Source organism: Manis javanica, chromosome 13 (genome assembly GCF_040802235.1).
Source record: "Manis javanica isolate MJ-LG chromosome 13, MJ_LKY, whole genome shotgun sequence".
NCBI lineage: Eukaryota > Metazoa > Chordata > Mammalia > Pholidota > Manidae > Manis > Manis javanica.
Genome location: NC_133168.1, coordinates 45,495,171 through 45,512,792, shown reverse-complemented (window position 1 = coordinate 45,512,792; position 17,622 = coordinate 45,495,171). Strand labels below are relative to the sequence as shown.

Below are 17,622 nucleotides of genomic sequence, written 5' to 3'. Positions count from 1 at the left end.
AGTGTGATTAGGGAGGCCACGCAGAAAGGTCCCGCCTGGTTCTTACCCCCTAGAAGGATCAGTGCAACAGGAAGCCCTCAGGCCAGGATTAAATACTGAGGCGACCAGACCCAGGGAACTGGAAGGTGTTCAGCCTCCTGATATCAGGGCCATTAATTGGTATAGGCCACCGAAGTGCAAAGACAGAAACTAAAACAACTGACAGATAAGCTCAGTTAATTGAGTGCCTAAAATCCAGCTAACCTTTTCAGGAGATTGCTTATATGGTGCAATATATATTTTTAATTGATAAACATCAACAAAATACATGGTTTCTTATCTTCTTTTGTAACTGTTACCAGGTTGGGGAAGGTTGTTAGCCTCTGGAGATAAACTGTTGGGCTGCCTGGCTCCATCCTGCCCTGCTCTGGTCTGTGCCTGACCCTGTCTGGATGAGCCCTTGGGGTAGACCAACAAAGAGGCAGACATGGCTGACAGGCTGGTATGCAGGAGAGAACATTCCCCTCTATATGGAAATTGAGGGAGGCAGTGGGAGACTGCAGGTTCCTTGTCAAACTCCTTGCACAGAGGGCGCCTCCACTAAGATCTTAGACCCTCGTTCTCAGGAGCCAAGAGGCAAAGCAGGCTGCCAGCAAAACCGAAATAACTTCTGTCTGTCCCTGGAAACTTCCTACTCCCAGGCCTCTCTATGCCTGGGAGAAAAGTACCAGCAAAGAGAAAACTGATTCCTATTTAATATTAAGAGTGTACCATCTTTACCATCCAAACGGGTAAAAAAAACACATAACACAAACATTTCTCGATGGTGGAATTTGGGGCTAAGGTTAGTGCTAGAGATAGGAAACCTCTGCTTCTCTATCAGCCCCTACCCACCAATGAACAAAATGCAGAAAAATCACATCATAATACGGGCACCTTCCTCCCTCTGGTACAAGACCACCTGGCAGGTAAAATATTTTACATCATTAGAAAAGTACCACAACAGTTAAATTTCATGTACTTTCAAAACTAATCCAGGACTTGAACAGACACATCTCCAAAGAAGAAATATGGATGGACAACAGGCACATGAAGAGATGCTCCACATTGCTAATCATCAGGGACATGCAAATTAAAACCACAATGATCTATCACTTCACACCAGTTTGGATGGCCAAAATCCAAAGACAAGAAACAGCAAGTGCTGGCAAGGATACGGAGAAAGGGGAACTCTCCTACTGTTAGTAGGAATGTAAATTAGTTCAACCATTGTGGAAAGCAATATGCAGGTTCCTCAAGAAACTAAAAATAGAAATACCATTTAACCCAGTAATTCCACTCCTATGAATTTACTCAAAGAGATCCGAAAAGACATATGCACCCCTATGTTTATCACAGCACTATTTACAACAGCCAAGCTATGGAAGCAGACTAAGTGTCCATTAATAGATGAATGGATAAAAAAGAGGTGGTACATATACAGAACAAAATATTATTCAACCATAAAAAGAAAAGAAGTTCTGCCATTTGCAACAACATGGATGGATTTGGAGGGTATTATGCTCAGTGAAATAAGCCAGGCAGAGAAAGACAAGTACCAAATGACTTCACTTATTTGTGGAGCATAACAACAAAGCCAAACAAGGAACAGAACAGCAGTGGACTCATAGACTAGTAGTTACCAATGGGGAGGGGTTGGGGGTGGTTGGAGAGGTTGGGTTGGGAGGAAGAAGGGGATTAAGGGGCACTATAATTCACAATCACAATATAGAAAAGTCATGGGAGGGTAGTACAGCACAGAGAATACAGTTAATGACTCTATAACATCCTACTATGTGATAGAGCATGACCACACTGGAGGGCGTGGAGACTTGCTTTCTCTCCTGGTGCCACCCTCCCAGCACCTCCATGTATTTGTTCATCAATCCAGAAGCTCCCTGAATCCCTGCAGCTTTTGGATTTTTGATGTAGGCCTCCTAACATAGGCACGATCCATCACGAGCTGTATTTCCAGCCTCTCTCCCTTCTCTGGAGGATGGGCGTGGGGTGGCAGGTGTGCTGAAAGTTCCAAGCTTCCAATCATGTCCTGTTCTTTCTGATGACCAGCCCCCATCCTGGAGCCCACCAAGAGTTGCCTCACTAGAACAAAGGATACTGCCATCATCTTGGCAATTCCGAGGGTTTTAGGAGCTGTGTCAGAACCAGGGTCAAAATCCAAATATTAGAATAAAAGATGCCCTAGAGTTCTTATCACTTAGGAAATTCCAAGGATTTTAAGGAGCTCTGTGTCAGGAACCAGCGATAGAAAGCAACATACATATTTTCTGTTATCTCATGTGGCATTAACTCAGCTCTACATATTCCCTAAAATAGCAAGAATGAAAAGCACATCCCCAAAACAGGAGACATAGAAGCTTTTCTTTTTAAATTAATGGCCAAAAAGTCTGACTAAAACTGCCAACCATTCTTTACAGCAACTCAAAATAGTAGTGAATGCCAAGTATTCTGAGGAAAAACCAGCACCTGTCCATTTTATGAGAGAACATAAAGAAAAACGTGGATTAACAAAATGTTTAAAAGACATAATAAAGAGAAAAAACTGTAAACTATACAACCCCACAAAAGTAGTCTGAGTGAAAACAGGATTTTGGTGAACCAAGTTTTATGTCATGAAGCTATTTTAGAGTCCACGTAATACAACACATTTATGAGTACTCATATTTCTTTCTTCGACTTTTAGAGAAATTATTTCTCCAAGCCACAAGGACCACATCAGCCTCATGGAAAATAAATAAATAAAAGAGGCAAAGGCAGCAGGCTAAATGATTTTTAAAACTTTGGTTAATATACTCACGCAGTAGTGGTCTGCATGTCATGCCAGCTTTTGCTGAAGTTCTGTTTTAATTCGTTCATCAGGTTCATGCCCAGTTTTTGTTTTATCTCAACCAGATGCCTCTCTTTTGCTGATAAAACTTGTCTTAATGTTGTAATTTCGTCTTCGAGCTACAGATAGGATGGGAAACGGTGGGAAAGATGTGAGACCTGCAGAAACAAACACCAGCGCTCCAAAGCAGCCTCTGTCCCCTCTTGTTCACCCAGCTCTGTGCTTGGCTATAGCAAACACATCTTGTAGCGCTATAATCTAATATTTAAAAATAGGAATAACATTTTTTAACTTTTAATGATTATAAAAGTAATCACCGCTCCTTGTAAAAAAACACTCATCCTTCCTTCATATAGTTCATATAGCAAAATATAAACAAAATAAAAATCACCTGTAATCTACTAGAAACAGCCACCGCTTAATTTTTTGGTTTCTTTTCTCCCAAATGTTTTTCTGCAATTGTGTTCAGATAAAATTTTTTAACAAACAATTGGTTTTGTCCTATATGTCTTATTTTATAAACAACTTCCTTTCAAGAGTCACTAGTCAATACTGTTTGCTTTTTGCCAACCACACACAGCTGCAATGATAAGGGCATAGACTGTGATTTTGCCATACCCCATGAAAATCAATTTGAACCACCACAAAATCTTTGATTCCAACTCCCCTGTTTTATTCTGTTGTATTTTATATGATATTACCCTGGTAGTAGTGCTTGAATTTACACCTTTGTTTTCTGAAAAGTATACATACTTGTGACTTTCTTTGTGAAGTCAAAAGAGAATCATTACTACTGCTTTAGAATCCCACATGCACGGAGGTAATACGAAGCCTGACACTTTACTAGATTTCTTATTTAAAAAAAAAAAATGAAAAAGTGAGCAGCAGTGTCTCATTCACACTCAAAGTGTCACTCTACTTTTGACCTACTTGCATTACTAACCCTGTCAGTCATCTTGTAAATGTGCTCCCTGGGTCAGTGGAGACACTACTGCTAGATAAGCATCCCAAGGGAGACATGTGCCTCTGTAAAAATTAGTCCTCTTACTAGTTAGTGCAAGGAAGACTTTACATCAATGGTGAAGAGACAGGAGTAGTGTTGTGAACCTTCAAATACACAAATTATCACTTAGGCAAAACAGACAGAAATACTGAATCAGAACCATTTTAAAAACCACAGGAGAAAACAACAGTCTCTTGGGAGTTCTTAATATCAGGAAAATGTCCTAGTACTTGAACATTAACCATTTTTATGCTATGGAATATTTTTTATGCTTAGGGAAATCTTCCTAAAGTCTTTCTAAATGAATTACACATTCTTCAAACATGTTCTAATCAACAGCACCCTATCTTTTCTAGATGAGCAAGAGCCTTCAGGAAATATCCTCACTACTGCAAAAGAAGTATACTTTGGGACAACCAATAGGGATAATGCTTTTAATAATCTCTCCATTCAATGAGAACACACTGTTACTTTAAAGTGAAAGCTTTTTCTTTCGCTACCATGTTATATTCCACTTTTTCATCTGTGTCAATGTGGCCTGCATTCACTATGATGCGTAGTATTTCTCAAGGCTATATCTTTTTGTAAATTTTTTTATTAAGGTATCATTGATATACACCCTTATGAAGGTTTCACATGAAAAACAATGTGGTTATTACATTTACCCGTATTATTGAGTCTTCCCCATGCCCCATTGCATTCACTGTCCATCAGTGTAGTAAGATATCAAGGCTGTATCTTTAGTTGTCTTACTATGGACGATGCTTTTATTTTGTATTAAGACCTTTTCTGTTTTCTTCTGGATCAATAATATGTTTTGAGTGACTGAAATTACTGGCAGTTTGGTCTTTTGGATATATCAGGTATTACTGTACTTTCCACTGTGTAACAAAAATAATGGGCACTTTTTAACTTGCAGGAATAAATTATAAATGTAGAGATGGAGAAAGAGGCTTAAACGTCTTGATATTCCCAACCTCCTACCTTTGGAACCCCATTCATTCACAACTGGGGAAGCAGTAGGATATTCATTAGTTATTGGGGGATAGTATTCAAAGGAGTCATAGTTTTCCAGTGAAATCCTTCTTGATCCCACAAAAGTGATTCAGAAAAACACTGAAGTTACCAATTTACCAAACATCACCCTAAAGAAAGAAATATTAATCCCACATTTAATACTTTAAAAATTGAATCACATGTTAAAAGGCATTTATGGGAGAGACTTCTAATAATGGAGCCATGAACTCCATTATTCAATTGGGTCTATTTTTAGTTTCTATTATAAAATTCTCAGCAATTCAATAAGAAGTTTGACTCACACTTCTGAAAGCTTTCGGTATATGTATCAGTGATCAAAATAAAAGCCAAAATATCTATCAAACTCCAGAAGTTAAAAAAAAATTTTTTTAATTATATTAATTTGTAAGACTGAAAATGGCCAACCACATCTCTTGCTATAGAGCAGAGTCCTGCCACAAAAGAAAGGCATTTAATCACATGTGCTTTAATTGATGATCATGGTGAGAATCCCTCAGTTGACTGAGATTTTTTGGTCTAGTTACACCAGTGGTTCTCAATTTCAGAACATAAAAGTCATCAGAAGGCATATTTAAAATGCAGATTCAGATACATGCCCCTTTTAATACACTGAGATCTTGCTGTCTTAAATTTGGTGGGATCACATTACATACATTATTTGGTAAGCTTCCCAGATATTGTGATGCACATAGTATAGAAACTCTACATTGTAAAGTACCTCTGTAAACCATGTCAAATTCCTTTTGGAATGAGGTATGTAGGTAAATCTTTAATTAAGGCATTTAATATATCCTTTCCCCTTTAATTTTAACCACTTCTTTATTGGAAACTAATATATGGTTCTTTGGTTTCTTGACTCCTTGAGGACCTCCTGGCAGGATAAATATTTATGCCTAAGATTATATATTTAAACTTGATAATTTAAATATGGGTTAACCAGAACATAAGAAGTATTAGTGAATATATTGAGAAATTGGAACACTTATACATTACTGTGAGAACGTAAAATAATTCAGCCACTGTGGAAAACAGACTGGAAGTTTTTCACAAAGTTAAACATAGAATTAGTATATGACCCAGCAATTCCAGTCCTAGATAGAATCCCCAAAGAACTGAGAACAGGTGCTCAACGTCATACATATATATGCAAGTATATGCAAATGCATACCAGCACTACTAACAATAGCCAAAAGGTGAAAAGAGCCCAAATTGCAGTACATACACAAAATAGAATATTATGCAGCCATAAAAAGAAATTAAGTATTTAGATATTATACAACATGTTAAAAACACTAGGCTAAGGTGAAAGAAGACATAACAAAAAAAGGTCACATATCATATGATTCCATTTATATGAAATATCCAGAATGGGTAAATCAGTGGAGACAGAACAGCGACTGGTGATTGCAGGGAAGAATGGGAAATGGGAAACAACTGCTTAACAGGTGTAGGGTTTCCTCTGGCACGATGAAATGTTTTGGAACTAGGTAGACTTTGTGGTTACACAACACTGGTGCACTAAATGACACTGAACTGTTCACTTTAAAGTAGTTAATTTTACATCATATCAATTTACCTCAATAAAAATGTAAAAAATATAAATCTGAATTAGGTAAATGAATTAGCTTCTATATATTTATGTTAGAAGATTGAAAATTTATTTTTCCTTTATTATAAAAGTAATGCATGCTTACTGCTGAACATTTAGAAAATTCAGAATATACTGATATATGTGTGTATGTACAATCCAATAATCCAATCACATCAGCCAATTCCTTATAATAAATCTCTTTTTATATACATATATATATCCTATTGTCTACTTCTCTGGAGAAACCCTAATACAGAGGGGTGTTACAATAAGACATGATTGGCTATGAACACTTTAGTTATTCACTAGATCAGTCCAGGGAGAATAAAGGTCTTGAAAGAAGGAACTGAGAGAGAAAGGTCAAGAGCCCAGGGCACTTCTCTGTAAGTCCGAGAGACAGGTGCCTGGAGGGCACTGTGTGTGTTCTTTTTGGGGACCCATACACCAAAGGACGAGGGAAGACCCAAAAATGAGATGGAGGGAGCCTGAAAATAGGCTCTTCATGCCTGACAATACTGTCTGGTATTTTTCCTACTCCTACTAATGCCTATTTCTCTCGAGTCATTTTGTCTAGGTGATACTGGCAGTATTGTTATATGATCATAAATTTACAGTACTAGTGACAACAGTTCATTCTTTTCAAAAGCCAAATCACATTATGGAATACTAAACATAAAATGCAGCTTAGTGAAATCAAAGTAGGAGCGGGATGTTAACAGCACAGAAATAATGAACACATTTATTTAAAAAGGGAGAGAGAAGAGAAAAAATGCCCACAGAATAGATGTGTACAGACCTCAGATGGTCAGGAGTAGCTGGTAATAAGGCTAATATGAAAAATATCTGAAACAAAGTAGTATTTCTTTGTATTATTGATAATAAATAAAAACATATTCCATTTCTGGTATTACAAATATAAATATTTGTTGAAGCTAAAAAATAATTTAAGTTAATTATAAAGTTCATTAGACACCATCTGTGCACAAAAAACTGCACCAGATCAGGGGTGATGCAGGCCTCACACTGAAGGAACTTTTAGAAACACACATATTGCTTGACCACAAAAATAAACTAAAGGCTGAACTATGTTAAAAACAGATTCCTCTTTAGAAATTCAGACTGTGTCTAGACATAGGCTTTGGGACAATACTGCCTTATTTTATGTTTTCCACCATAAGGACAGGTCTTCCTATTGCCAACAACTGGTAAGCACAGAGCAGTATGTTGGCACTATGCATGCATGGAGTTATGAGTGTGCCTGAAGTCTAAGGGTATCCTCAAGGAATATAACCAAAAAAACAGTGCAAGATACAGCAGTGTGGAGGCATTCTGCACAGCCGGAAGGCAGTAGAAGGATCTGAGGAAACTAGGAAGAAGAGTGTATCAAAGAGGAGACTGGACCCCTGACATACCCCAAGAACCGTCTTTAAGCAAAGTAGTCAGAAGCCCTTGCATACAAAAGTCTTGCTTTGGATCATAGCTGCAATTGATTGCCTGACTCCAGGGCAATCTAATAGGCTGAGCTATGAGGTATCCTGCTAGTCACGTGGCTAAGAGACCCAGTAGGATCATCCTTCAAACACAGAGAGGTGCAGCTTGTGACCAGAGGCCCGGGAAGAATGTCTACAGAGAGCTGAAGCACCAAAGCTGAGTTGTCTAAAAGATGTCTCAGCTCTGCCTAGGGCCAGTCGTGGGGCTGCTGAGATGACAATGTGCATCCTTGTTAGAATTACACCCTAGCATCAGAGGTGATCTGAATGCATGTGCGATAGGAAAGAACTTCATTTGGGGGTAGAATGCACACATACATCAGCATACATTTGTAGAAGGGGCAAGGAAAGCAGATTTAAGAAAAGAATAAGCCTAAAGCAGAGGTGGCCTGAGGTGGGGGGAGAAGAAATATAAATGTGATGAGGGAAAACAGCGAAGATACACTTCCTTTATTTTTCCCCTGGGCCTGGGGAATACAGCTGTGTCCATGTGCCTCTGAAGGCATGAGGCTGCCTTTGGCAAGATACCAGTATTCAGCTCTGAAGAATCCAGAAATAAGAGACAGGGAATGTGGTGGATAATGCATACTGAGGGATGAAAGCATGAATCCTCGTAACTTGAGCAGTAACAGGGAATTTGCTGTTGCTTTCAACAGTCAGGTTCAAAAAGTCTTAGGAATGAGACACACTGGAAGCTTTATTAATGTGGCCAAATGAGGCAGGAATTTCTGGAAACACTGTTGGTTTTTTTTATATTCATGGGTGAACCATTTAGAATGAAGATTTCCGTAACTATGAAAGTAATGCATTCTCACTGTTGAACATTTAGAAAATTCAAAATACACAAAAAAATACATTGATATATGTACATACATGTGATCCAGTAACCTGAGAACCCAGAAATAACCGAGGCATTTTATAAAAGTTAATCTGTTACAGGTTGTGTCTAAACTCAAGCTTGGATTACAACAGTGAAGGAATTAAAGTATAGCTAGAATCAGTTTCCTCACACCAGTCTGCAGAATATAAATTCTGGACACCACAACTAACATGAACCGGTCATGAACGAGAATTCCGGGCCTTAAAATGTGGAGCTTGTACATTCTCTGTTAAGGCCAACTCTGGCTTATGCTCTCTCGTATGTGGGGCCAGTCTGAACGAAACTCGGCAGCTCTGCTTCAGTGGCCACGGTGGACACAGCTACAGAAACAGACTGTTTGATTTGAGGCCCTGTGCTAACTGAAATGGTTTCTGAGTGTACCAGAAGAACAAGCTGCTCTTCTATTTTATAATGAAGTTAGTTCAGGGTGTGTCTTGTGAAAGCACCTGAAAAGTCTTTAGTAGTATTATGAGCTATTATAAACACACACTGTCAACATGCGAACTTGGCAAGTCCAGAGTGGACAAGGTACGTAAGCGTAAGCTGGAGTTCAAAGCTGCATCAGCCTGTGCAAAAGGCCAGAGCCTTGCTTCCAGCTGGACCAGTAGCTTTCTGCCCTGTGAGCTAAGAGTAAAGAATGGAGAGGAATGTGGGCCTCTTCCCCCTTGCCCAACTGCTTATTCTGCTTGACAGCTCCGTTTCTCCAGCCCTTCCCTTCTACAACATAACCCTCCTCAGCAAAGTGTTTAAGGGCTGGAGGAGCTACAAACAAAAGGCTTGAATGAACAGCTGTATTCACGATGAGCCGGGCATCCTCCAGACCTCTAGGCCCACATGCCCGCAGCACGTACACATGACCCAATGTACTTACATCACAGCTTTCGTCTCTATCCCTACAGCTTTATTCTTCTGCAAAAGACTATACAAGTAATAAATTCAGTAGCTTCTATGACTGACTCTTTCATTACAAAATTAAATTTGTTTTGTAATTTATTCAAAGTATTTGTTAAGCTAAGTTGCTGGCCTAAAACAAGAACTGCTCTTAAAATGGAGCTTGTGCCGATACCAAGGTCTTGAAGGTATTCCATCAAGTGTGTGATTTGTTGTTCCCATAATATTATGATAGTGAAAAGAATAAGAGGTACATATTTACAATGAATTACAACTGCTGCTTAAGCAGCATAACCATTTGTTTTGCTATATAACCAATGGGTAATGAACAGTTAGCATTACAAAAATACACTGGGAAAACAAATCACCCTGCAATGTATCATTTGTTAAATTTCATTAAATGAAAGACAGCATAATTGTAATATGGGACTTATAGAAAACCAATAACTCTCAAGATCCAGAGCTAAAAAGAGCAGTAAGAAGATTGCTACACATACCTGAACTAACTCCGCCTTCAACTCTTCTTTTTCCTCCTCAGAGAGCGTGCTGGAGAAGTCAGCACTGGCTACTGTGTCTTCATCTCGTCCTTGCAGTGGTTCACGCGCCAACAAACCTTTAGGCAAGATTGGCAAAACACAATGCAGCTTTTAAAACAAGTTCAGCCAACTTTTATTTCCGCAGCATGGAAGACTAGATACACCAACTGACCCTCTCACTGAAAAACAATCAAAAATTCCAGAGGAAAACATCTTTGCAAATGTGTGATAAGCTACCCAGAAAGTAAAGAACACTAAATCAAAAAAACTACGTGAAAGCGGGAAGCCAGAGGTGTAAACAAGTTTCCATTGTTCAACAATTACCACTGGATGAATTCCAGCTGTGGAATTTCACTGTCCCAAGGGGTGCAGGGGGCAGAGGACAAAGCCCAGGGCCACTAAGGAGAGTTCAAAGTGAGATCCTTACATAAATCCGTGTCCCCAGTGGGCTATCCCCCTCAGAACTGGGAATAAATACCTTTGCTGTCTGCAGGGCTCTGAAGGCAAACCGCCTGCCTTGATACCCAGCACTGAGTGGACAAAAACTGGCTCACAACCCGAGTTCATAATCCCGACCGGGACTCTGTATGAGCTTGTAACCTGAATGCCCACTACCTGGGAGCTCCAAAGGACCTCCAATGAGAGAGTACTAAGACCTTTTTTCTACTTCAGATACAGATATGGAAAGATGCAGATACAGAACCAGGAGCAGCTGCAGCAGTAAGGGACCAGCACAGACATGCTGATACTGGCAGAGGGAAAATGCAGAAGCGCCTGGGTTCTGGATGACATCACTGTGCCACAGACTGACCTTGGAACAGCAGTACAACTTCCAACTTGTTATGTCAGAGAAATGCCTTCTTAAAAGAATAAAGAGGTTCTCTAGTAGAACCCTCAGCACTTGGACAACTCAAATGCACATGTTCTCTGAAGGACTCAGGAAAGAGGCCCACACAGAGGTGGAAGCTTCATTTATAACCTAAGTGATGATGGAGCTGGCATTTATGTACCTGTGAGGAAAGGAAGGTCTTTTAATAAACTGTCCTGGAACCAATAGTTATCCATGTTGAAAACAATAATATTGGACTCCTTTATACCATTCATAGATACTAAATCATAAACATTTTAGAAGACAATATAGGAATTTATAGTTATGAACCTCTGGGTTGGAAAGGATTTCTTAAATAGGACACAGAAAAGGGCAAATCATGAAAGAAAGGATGGATAAGATTATGAATGCCTCTTCATCAAACACACCATATGGAAAATGAAAAGATAAGCCACTAATTGGAAGAAAATATCTCCTTCAGGTATAATTAGGAAAAGATTAATTCCCAGAATAAACAGAATCCCTGCACACCAATTTAAAAAGTAGAAATAATCCAATAGAAACATGGGCCAAAAGACCTGAACAGATTTGTTATTGGGAGAAATCACAATGGTTAATAAACCCAAGAAAACATGCTCATCCTCGCTGATGTTAAGGGAAATACAAATGAATCATTTTACAGCCACTGGATTAGCAAAAAGTTAGAAGTCGGACATCACTGAATGTTGATGTCTCTGTGGAAGACAGGAATTTTCCTACACTGATGGCAAGAATAAGACAGATATCAAATAACTTGAAAAATAATTCAGCATCATATAGTTAAGTTGAACATTCACACACCCAACAATTCAGGATTTCCAAGCCTATGTATCTGCCTGACACACTCATACATGAGTACCTGAGGTCATTAGTAATACCTTTCATGGTAGCAAAACACTGTAAGTCATGCAAAGGTCCTTGAATACAAGAATGCCTAAGTATATCACAGTGCGTTTGCACCTGGAAGATGGTAACAGCGAGATGAGTGAACTACAGCTATGCATGCCACGTGGATAAGATTTGGAAACAAGGTACTGAGTGAAAAACTCAAGTTGCAGAAGAAGAGTAAAGTATAATTCCACTTAAATGAAGTCCAAAAACATGCAAAACTAAATAGAATACTGCTTATGAATAGAATAGTAAGGAAAAGCAAGGCTATGATTAAAAATTCAACACCATGGTTTTCTTTGGGGCTGGGCGGACATGGGAATGGGAAACCCATAGAAGTCTCTATAGGGTCAGTGGTAATGCTCCACTTCTGGGACACCGACTTTCTGTGAATGAGTATTTTCTGCACTTTAAACTTATTTTGTAAATATTCTTTTGCATATTTATTATGATTTGACAAAACAATTAAAAATAGATTCTGCCTAAAGTAAAAAAGAAAGACAAATAATGGTGCCTCTGTGGCAGGGGCTGGTCATTACTGGTCCTGGCCAGAAATCTGGATGGAAGAGATGGAGAGAATCTGCCACCAGTGAGCGCCAAGGTGAGGCTGAATCAGCTTGGAAGGGCTATTGTGCCCAAATCCAGCTACAGAAGTCATGATCACAAGTACTGGCAGGGAAGAGCAACATCAAAGGACGTCATGCACCCAGCTGCCTGGAAAGCCAGTGGGAAATACACAGCATTACATGGGCTCTTTCTGTTTCCATATACCAGATATCCCCTTAGCTGGGACAGGAAAGAAGGAGCTGACAATGGAGAAATCTGAGCTACAGGGTAATTTCACTGAGGAATTGAACATTATTTAAAAGGACTTTAAAAATTTTGCATTGGAATGGACTAAACCTATTTTTCTTCTTCACTATCCAAAGCCTAAGGGTTCATACCCAAATTAGGTATAGTTTCAAAAAAAAATGGAGCACATATATGCACACATATGCACATAGCATGGATAAATTTTGTGATCTTACTATAGGAGTGTTGTGCACCTAAAGACGGTTGTTTTATTATCATTTACAAGCAATAAAACATGTAGACGTTTTAATCGAGGTAACAGCCACAGGTCTGACTCTACTGCAGGAACTGTGCTTCTCCAATGGGCAAGTGAAATCTTTGGGAAGCCAGTAGATCTTAAAGTATTTGTCAAATGCTACCACCATATGCCTGCTTTCACTATACCTACAACTGGCCGTGACTCATTCAAGTCCCACATGCAGGGCTGAATGACACAGCAAACTGAGCCAGATACAAGTGAGAAGTCAAAGTGCACCCATCCTACCCTTCCTGATGGGAACCCTCACTTGCGGGACCTGCGTTCAGGGTCTGGCTCATCCTAAGTTGCTGGGCTCAGACTTAGGCTGACTCCAAGGCCCTTTCTTATACCATAACAAGGAGCGAAAACAATATGTTGGCAAGTACAAATCAATAGAGGAGCTTTGGATTAAAGTGCCTCCTTCAACCTTGAAACAAGATCACCCAATAGTATCAACATACTTTTAATGCATCCTGTCAAGCACTCCAGTGGATTAGGCCATGGCTTCATGCATATGACTGAAACAGCGCAGACAGTTATGAGTGAAAATGATTAGGAACTATGATTTCAGATGAGTGACCATATCCTGCATTGCTGGCAAATATATAAAAGTTACAGAATTTCTCTTAAATAGATGAATAATCTTGCATGCATATGTGTGTGTACCCACACTAAGGTATTAACCAATAAATCTGGCTACAGAACTAAGCAAATCAAGAAAAGTGAGTATTTCCAAGACAATATAAACTTATCACAGGACTTAATAAAAGAATGCAATAAAATTGCTTAACTGAAAATTTACCCTGGCTTTAATAATAAATTTAAAGCTGCAATATTTATTACTTAATTATATTTTCTTCATGATGCTTGGTAAAAATAACCACAGGGACTCTTTTAACATGAAACTTCAAGATGTCTCCATTTGGTGCCTCAGGGGAAAAAAATGCTGAGCTAACATCATTACTGTTGGATTTATGATTATCTTTAAGTGCACAGCAAAATAATACATACTAATTGGAGGGTAGAAATTAAAGATATAAAACAAATTTATAAGAATCCTTTTTGCACATTTACTAAACCTACCACAAAAAAACAAATATTATTTCTTATGCACCTCTATTATTAACTGTTTCTCATTCACTTACCAAAAACTTGTATCTAGCCTATTACCGACTCACCTGCACAGTTAACAGAGCTTTAAATGTGTTTTATCCTGTTGCCCCGGAGTTTTAGCAAAGGCCTCAGTTGCTAAGAACAATACAAGGGGACCTAATACTCCGAGATCCTAAAACCCAGGCTTGACCCCTAGCATGACATGCCAACAGATTATATGACTGGTTCTGCCAGGGGTGGGATCACTTATCTCTAGTCTTCAAGAACGGTGTGACCAGTGGAGCAGGGAGAGAGAGGCATTGTCGGACATTTGCACATCGAGACAAGCAATAATTAAAGACAAATCATACTCTGATTTCCAGAGATCACCACTATAAAACCTTCATGCACAACTTTTCAGATCTTTTCCTATATAATGCAGTGCACTTTTTTCCCCCCACATCTTAACATCTCTGAAATGTTAAGGAAGTCTCTTACAATCAAAGATGTCTTAAATTAGAAGCATTTTTTTCTTAGTGGTACATAAAACAACAGGTATCTTAAAATCTTTGGAATCTTCTATTTGAAAAACCTAATACATAGATATATAAAATTTAATATATATGTATATTCATACAACTATAAATAAGATCACAGTTTCGTAATTGACTTTTTTCTTTCAAACAACTTTCTCTTCTCATCTGTTTTTCATCTCACTTTGAACCAGACCATGTCAAAGGTCCCCAACTGGTCCCATCATGTATCTAGAGCTGGACTGCTCAAACCCACCTGTAATCCACAACTGCACACTCCCCCGGTGGCTACACTCCTCAGGCCTCTTTTCCTCCAGCTGACTAATGAAGGGCTTACGGAAGAGACCAGGCTCTGTCTTGGGGAATTTACCTCAATATTTTGATTAAAGATTCATCAGGTGATTGCAAGAATATATGATATTGGGAAGAGTATACCTTTTGGGAAAGAACCAATTTCAGGAAGAATTCCAGATCTATCCCTTTCTAACTTTGTGACTATGAAGATTTGAAACTTGGTCTTCTCATCTGTAAAATAGGGATAATAATGCCTACCCATAAAGGTAAGTTGTCATGAGTTATAGTTTTGCAAAACACCTAGCACAGTGCCTGGTGTGAAAACTAAGAAAGGGAAACCCACCATCAAAGTGGGGTGGTCAGCTGGGGGAGCTCTCATGCCCACAACAGCCAGCCAATGAGATTTAGTCACAACTAAGCCAATGAGAAGCCATGATACAAAGAACTCCCAGTTTATTCCAAAGGACTTTTTACTTAGGACAGCCCTCCCAAATCAGCCCTTTCCTCTACAAAAGAGCATTCCTCTCTGTTCTCAGAACTTGACTATGGTTTTGCTTTAGCTTGGCATGTCCTGAATTGCTACTCTTTGCTATTCCCAAATAAACCCATTCTTGCTAGAAAAATAATTGACAGTTTTATTTTTAAGGTTAACACTGGTATTTAATAATCAGCACACGTTAGTTTCCATTCTGGTCATACTTGAGTGACATTCTTCTTTGATGAGAATTATTTATAAAAATAAGTATAAAAATTTACCTCATTTATAACAATAATTCTGAGGAAAAAAAGAAAATAGAAACTATTATTCTGTGCTCAAAGAGTTAAAAAAAATTCACTGCAGAAACAAGCCACTCACATCGACACCCTAAGTAACACCAGTACTTGGTCACAGGCAATCACACACAAAGTGACTGCCCTAGAGAGACATAAACACCCAGCCATACTTTGCTTATCCTTCCTGTTTCATCCTCCTGATACCTAGAAAGGGGCTCTGTGTTCCTTTGGCCCTACTCTTTTTGGCCATTGCTGAGTAGACTAGGATGCACATTGAACCCAGGGGTAGCTTTTAGGATCCTTTCCTGATTTTTAATTAAGAGACAAAAGATGGATTAGTGGAGTAGTTAAGTCGGGTACTAGCAGAATGTAGGCCTAAATCTTCCTCACAGCTACCGTAGGTCCTGTGTTTGTTCATTTGGTCATTCACTCAACAGGTATTTACTGAACATCTACCGAGTGCTGTGTAGGTCTTTGGTTTCATGGAACTTATAATTCTGCCTGTCCTGTTTGTCTGACTTCTCCCAATTTTCCATGAGCTTTTCTCTTTACCCTTAAAATGAAAATAAACCTCATTTTTCATTTGAGTTAGTCTCAATATCTTTTTTTTAAACAAATAAACTGCATTAGAGATTATAATATTATAGAATTCAGGTAAAAGAATGTTCTACCAAATTTAGCACTATGATTTCAATGACTTGCCATGACCTCAAAATCAATTAAAAATTGGATAAATAATTTTTGCCCCAAACGGGCATTCTCTAAACCTTAAGTCACTCTGCCATTTGTACAGTCTTTAAGATCTTCTCTGATGTAAGTGGTTTAGGAGGCTAACATACCTACCCCATTAAGTGGCGATCTCCTTTGCTTTCTGAGCCCGGCCTCCTTCACTGTCAGGGAGCTGAGCTATCCCACCATCCCCCCCCGAGCTTTTCCACACAGCAGCATTCTTCAAGGCACTCAGATTCTCAGAGACAGATGCCACAGTAACTACCAGTTGCTGGGATACAGTCTCTATTTGGATTCTGAAGGCAGATCTGGTTATTAAGCTTTGACCTTTCCATAGGATATGTGGAAACATCCTTGTACATGCAGAGAGAAAAGCTCAGGGATTCTAGCTAAACCAAAAGAGCTGGAGACACTCTGGAACCACAGTGAATCTCTCTGAAGAGGCCAACCAGGAGTTTCCTGGAGGTGGCATAAGACTGCATGCCTGAAGTTTCCTGAGTAGTCACGCTGGAGAAGACTGGCACAGACCCCACAACTGTAGGCCTGTCTTAAGGAGCTGTGTTATCTTTCCTGCCCTGAGAAATAACAGATGAGCATTCTCTACTCCAGTGTTTGGGGCCAAACTCACTATGCCAGGCCCTTCACAGTTAGGGCCTCCTGACTGCACAAGCCCATGGTTCCATTGGGTCATGAAGCCATAGGTGGGCACCCAAGGGCTCTGTGTCTCCAAGTCGATGTCCATCAGGGTCACTAGGGGAAAGCCCACAGCCAAGGATCTAAAACAAGTTGGTCTGTTTTGCAAGAAGCCTGACACAGATGAAGTCTAGTTTCAAAGTTCACAGTTGTGTCAGGGAAATAAGTAAAGCTCTGTCAGAGAAGAGGTACATGGTAGAAACAAGATTCTGAGACTCTGAAGGAAGTTCTCAGCAGTTCCCCTCAAGGGCTGTGGGCGGGCTTCTTCTGGCTTTGAGCTACAGCCTAGGGCTTACCTATTCATTCCTGCCCTCTGAACGTAAAGGCTCTCTTCACTGGCATAGGCCCTTCTTAGGGAGATGAAAGGGC

The 17,622-nt window shown here is 39.4% G+C and overlaps 1 protein-coding gene across 4 annotated transcripts in view; it reads right to left on the bottom strand.

Moving 5' to 3' along the window:
* The window catches only part of TPD52L1 (TPD52 like 1), an 87,677-nt gene that overhangs the window by 26,296 nt on the left and 43,759 nt on the right, over positions 1 to 17,622 (bottom strand). For all 4 annotated transcript variants that reach the window (XM_073219552.1, XM_073219551.1, XM_073219554.1 and 1 more), the window contains exons 2-3: positions 10,254 to 10,369; positions 2,834 to 2,982 (exon numbers count right to left, since the gene is read on the bottom strand). In XM_073219552.1, coding sequence (XP_073075653.1) covers positions 2,834 to 2,982; positions 10,254 to 10,369 — 265 coding nt within the window. The remainder of the gene's footprint in view (positions 1 to 2,833; positions 2,983 to 10,253; positions 10,370 to 17,622) is intronic.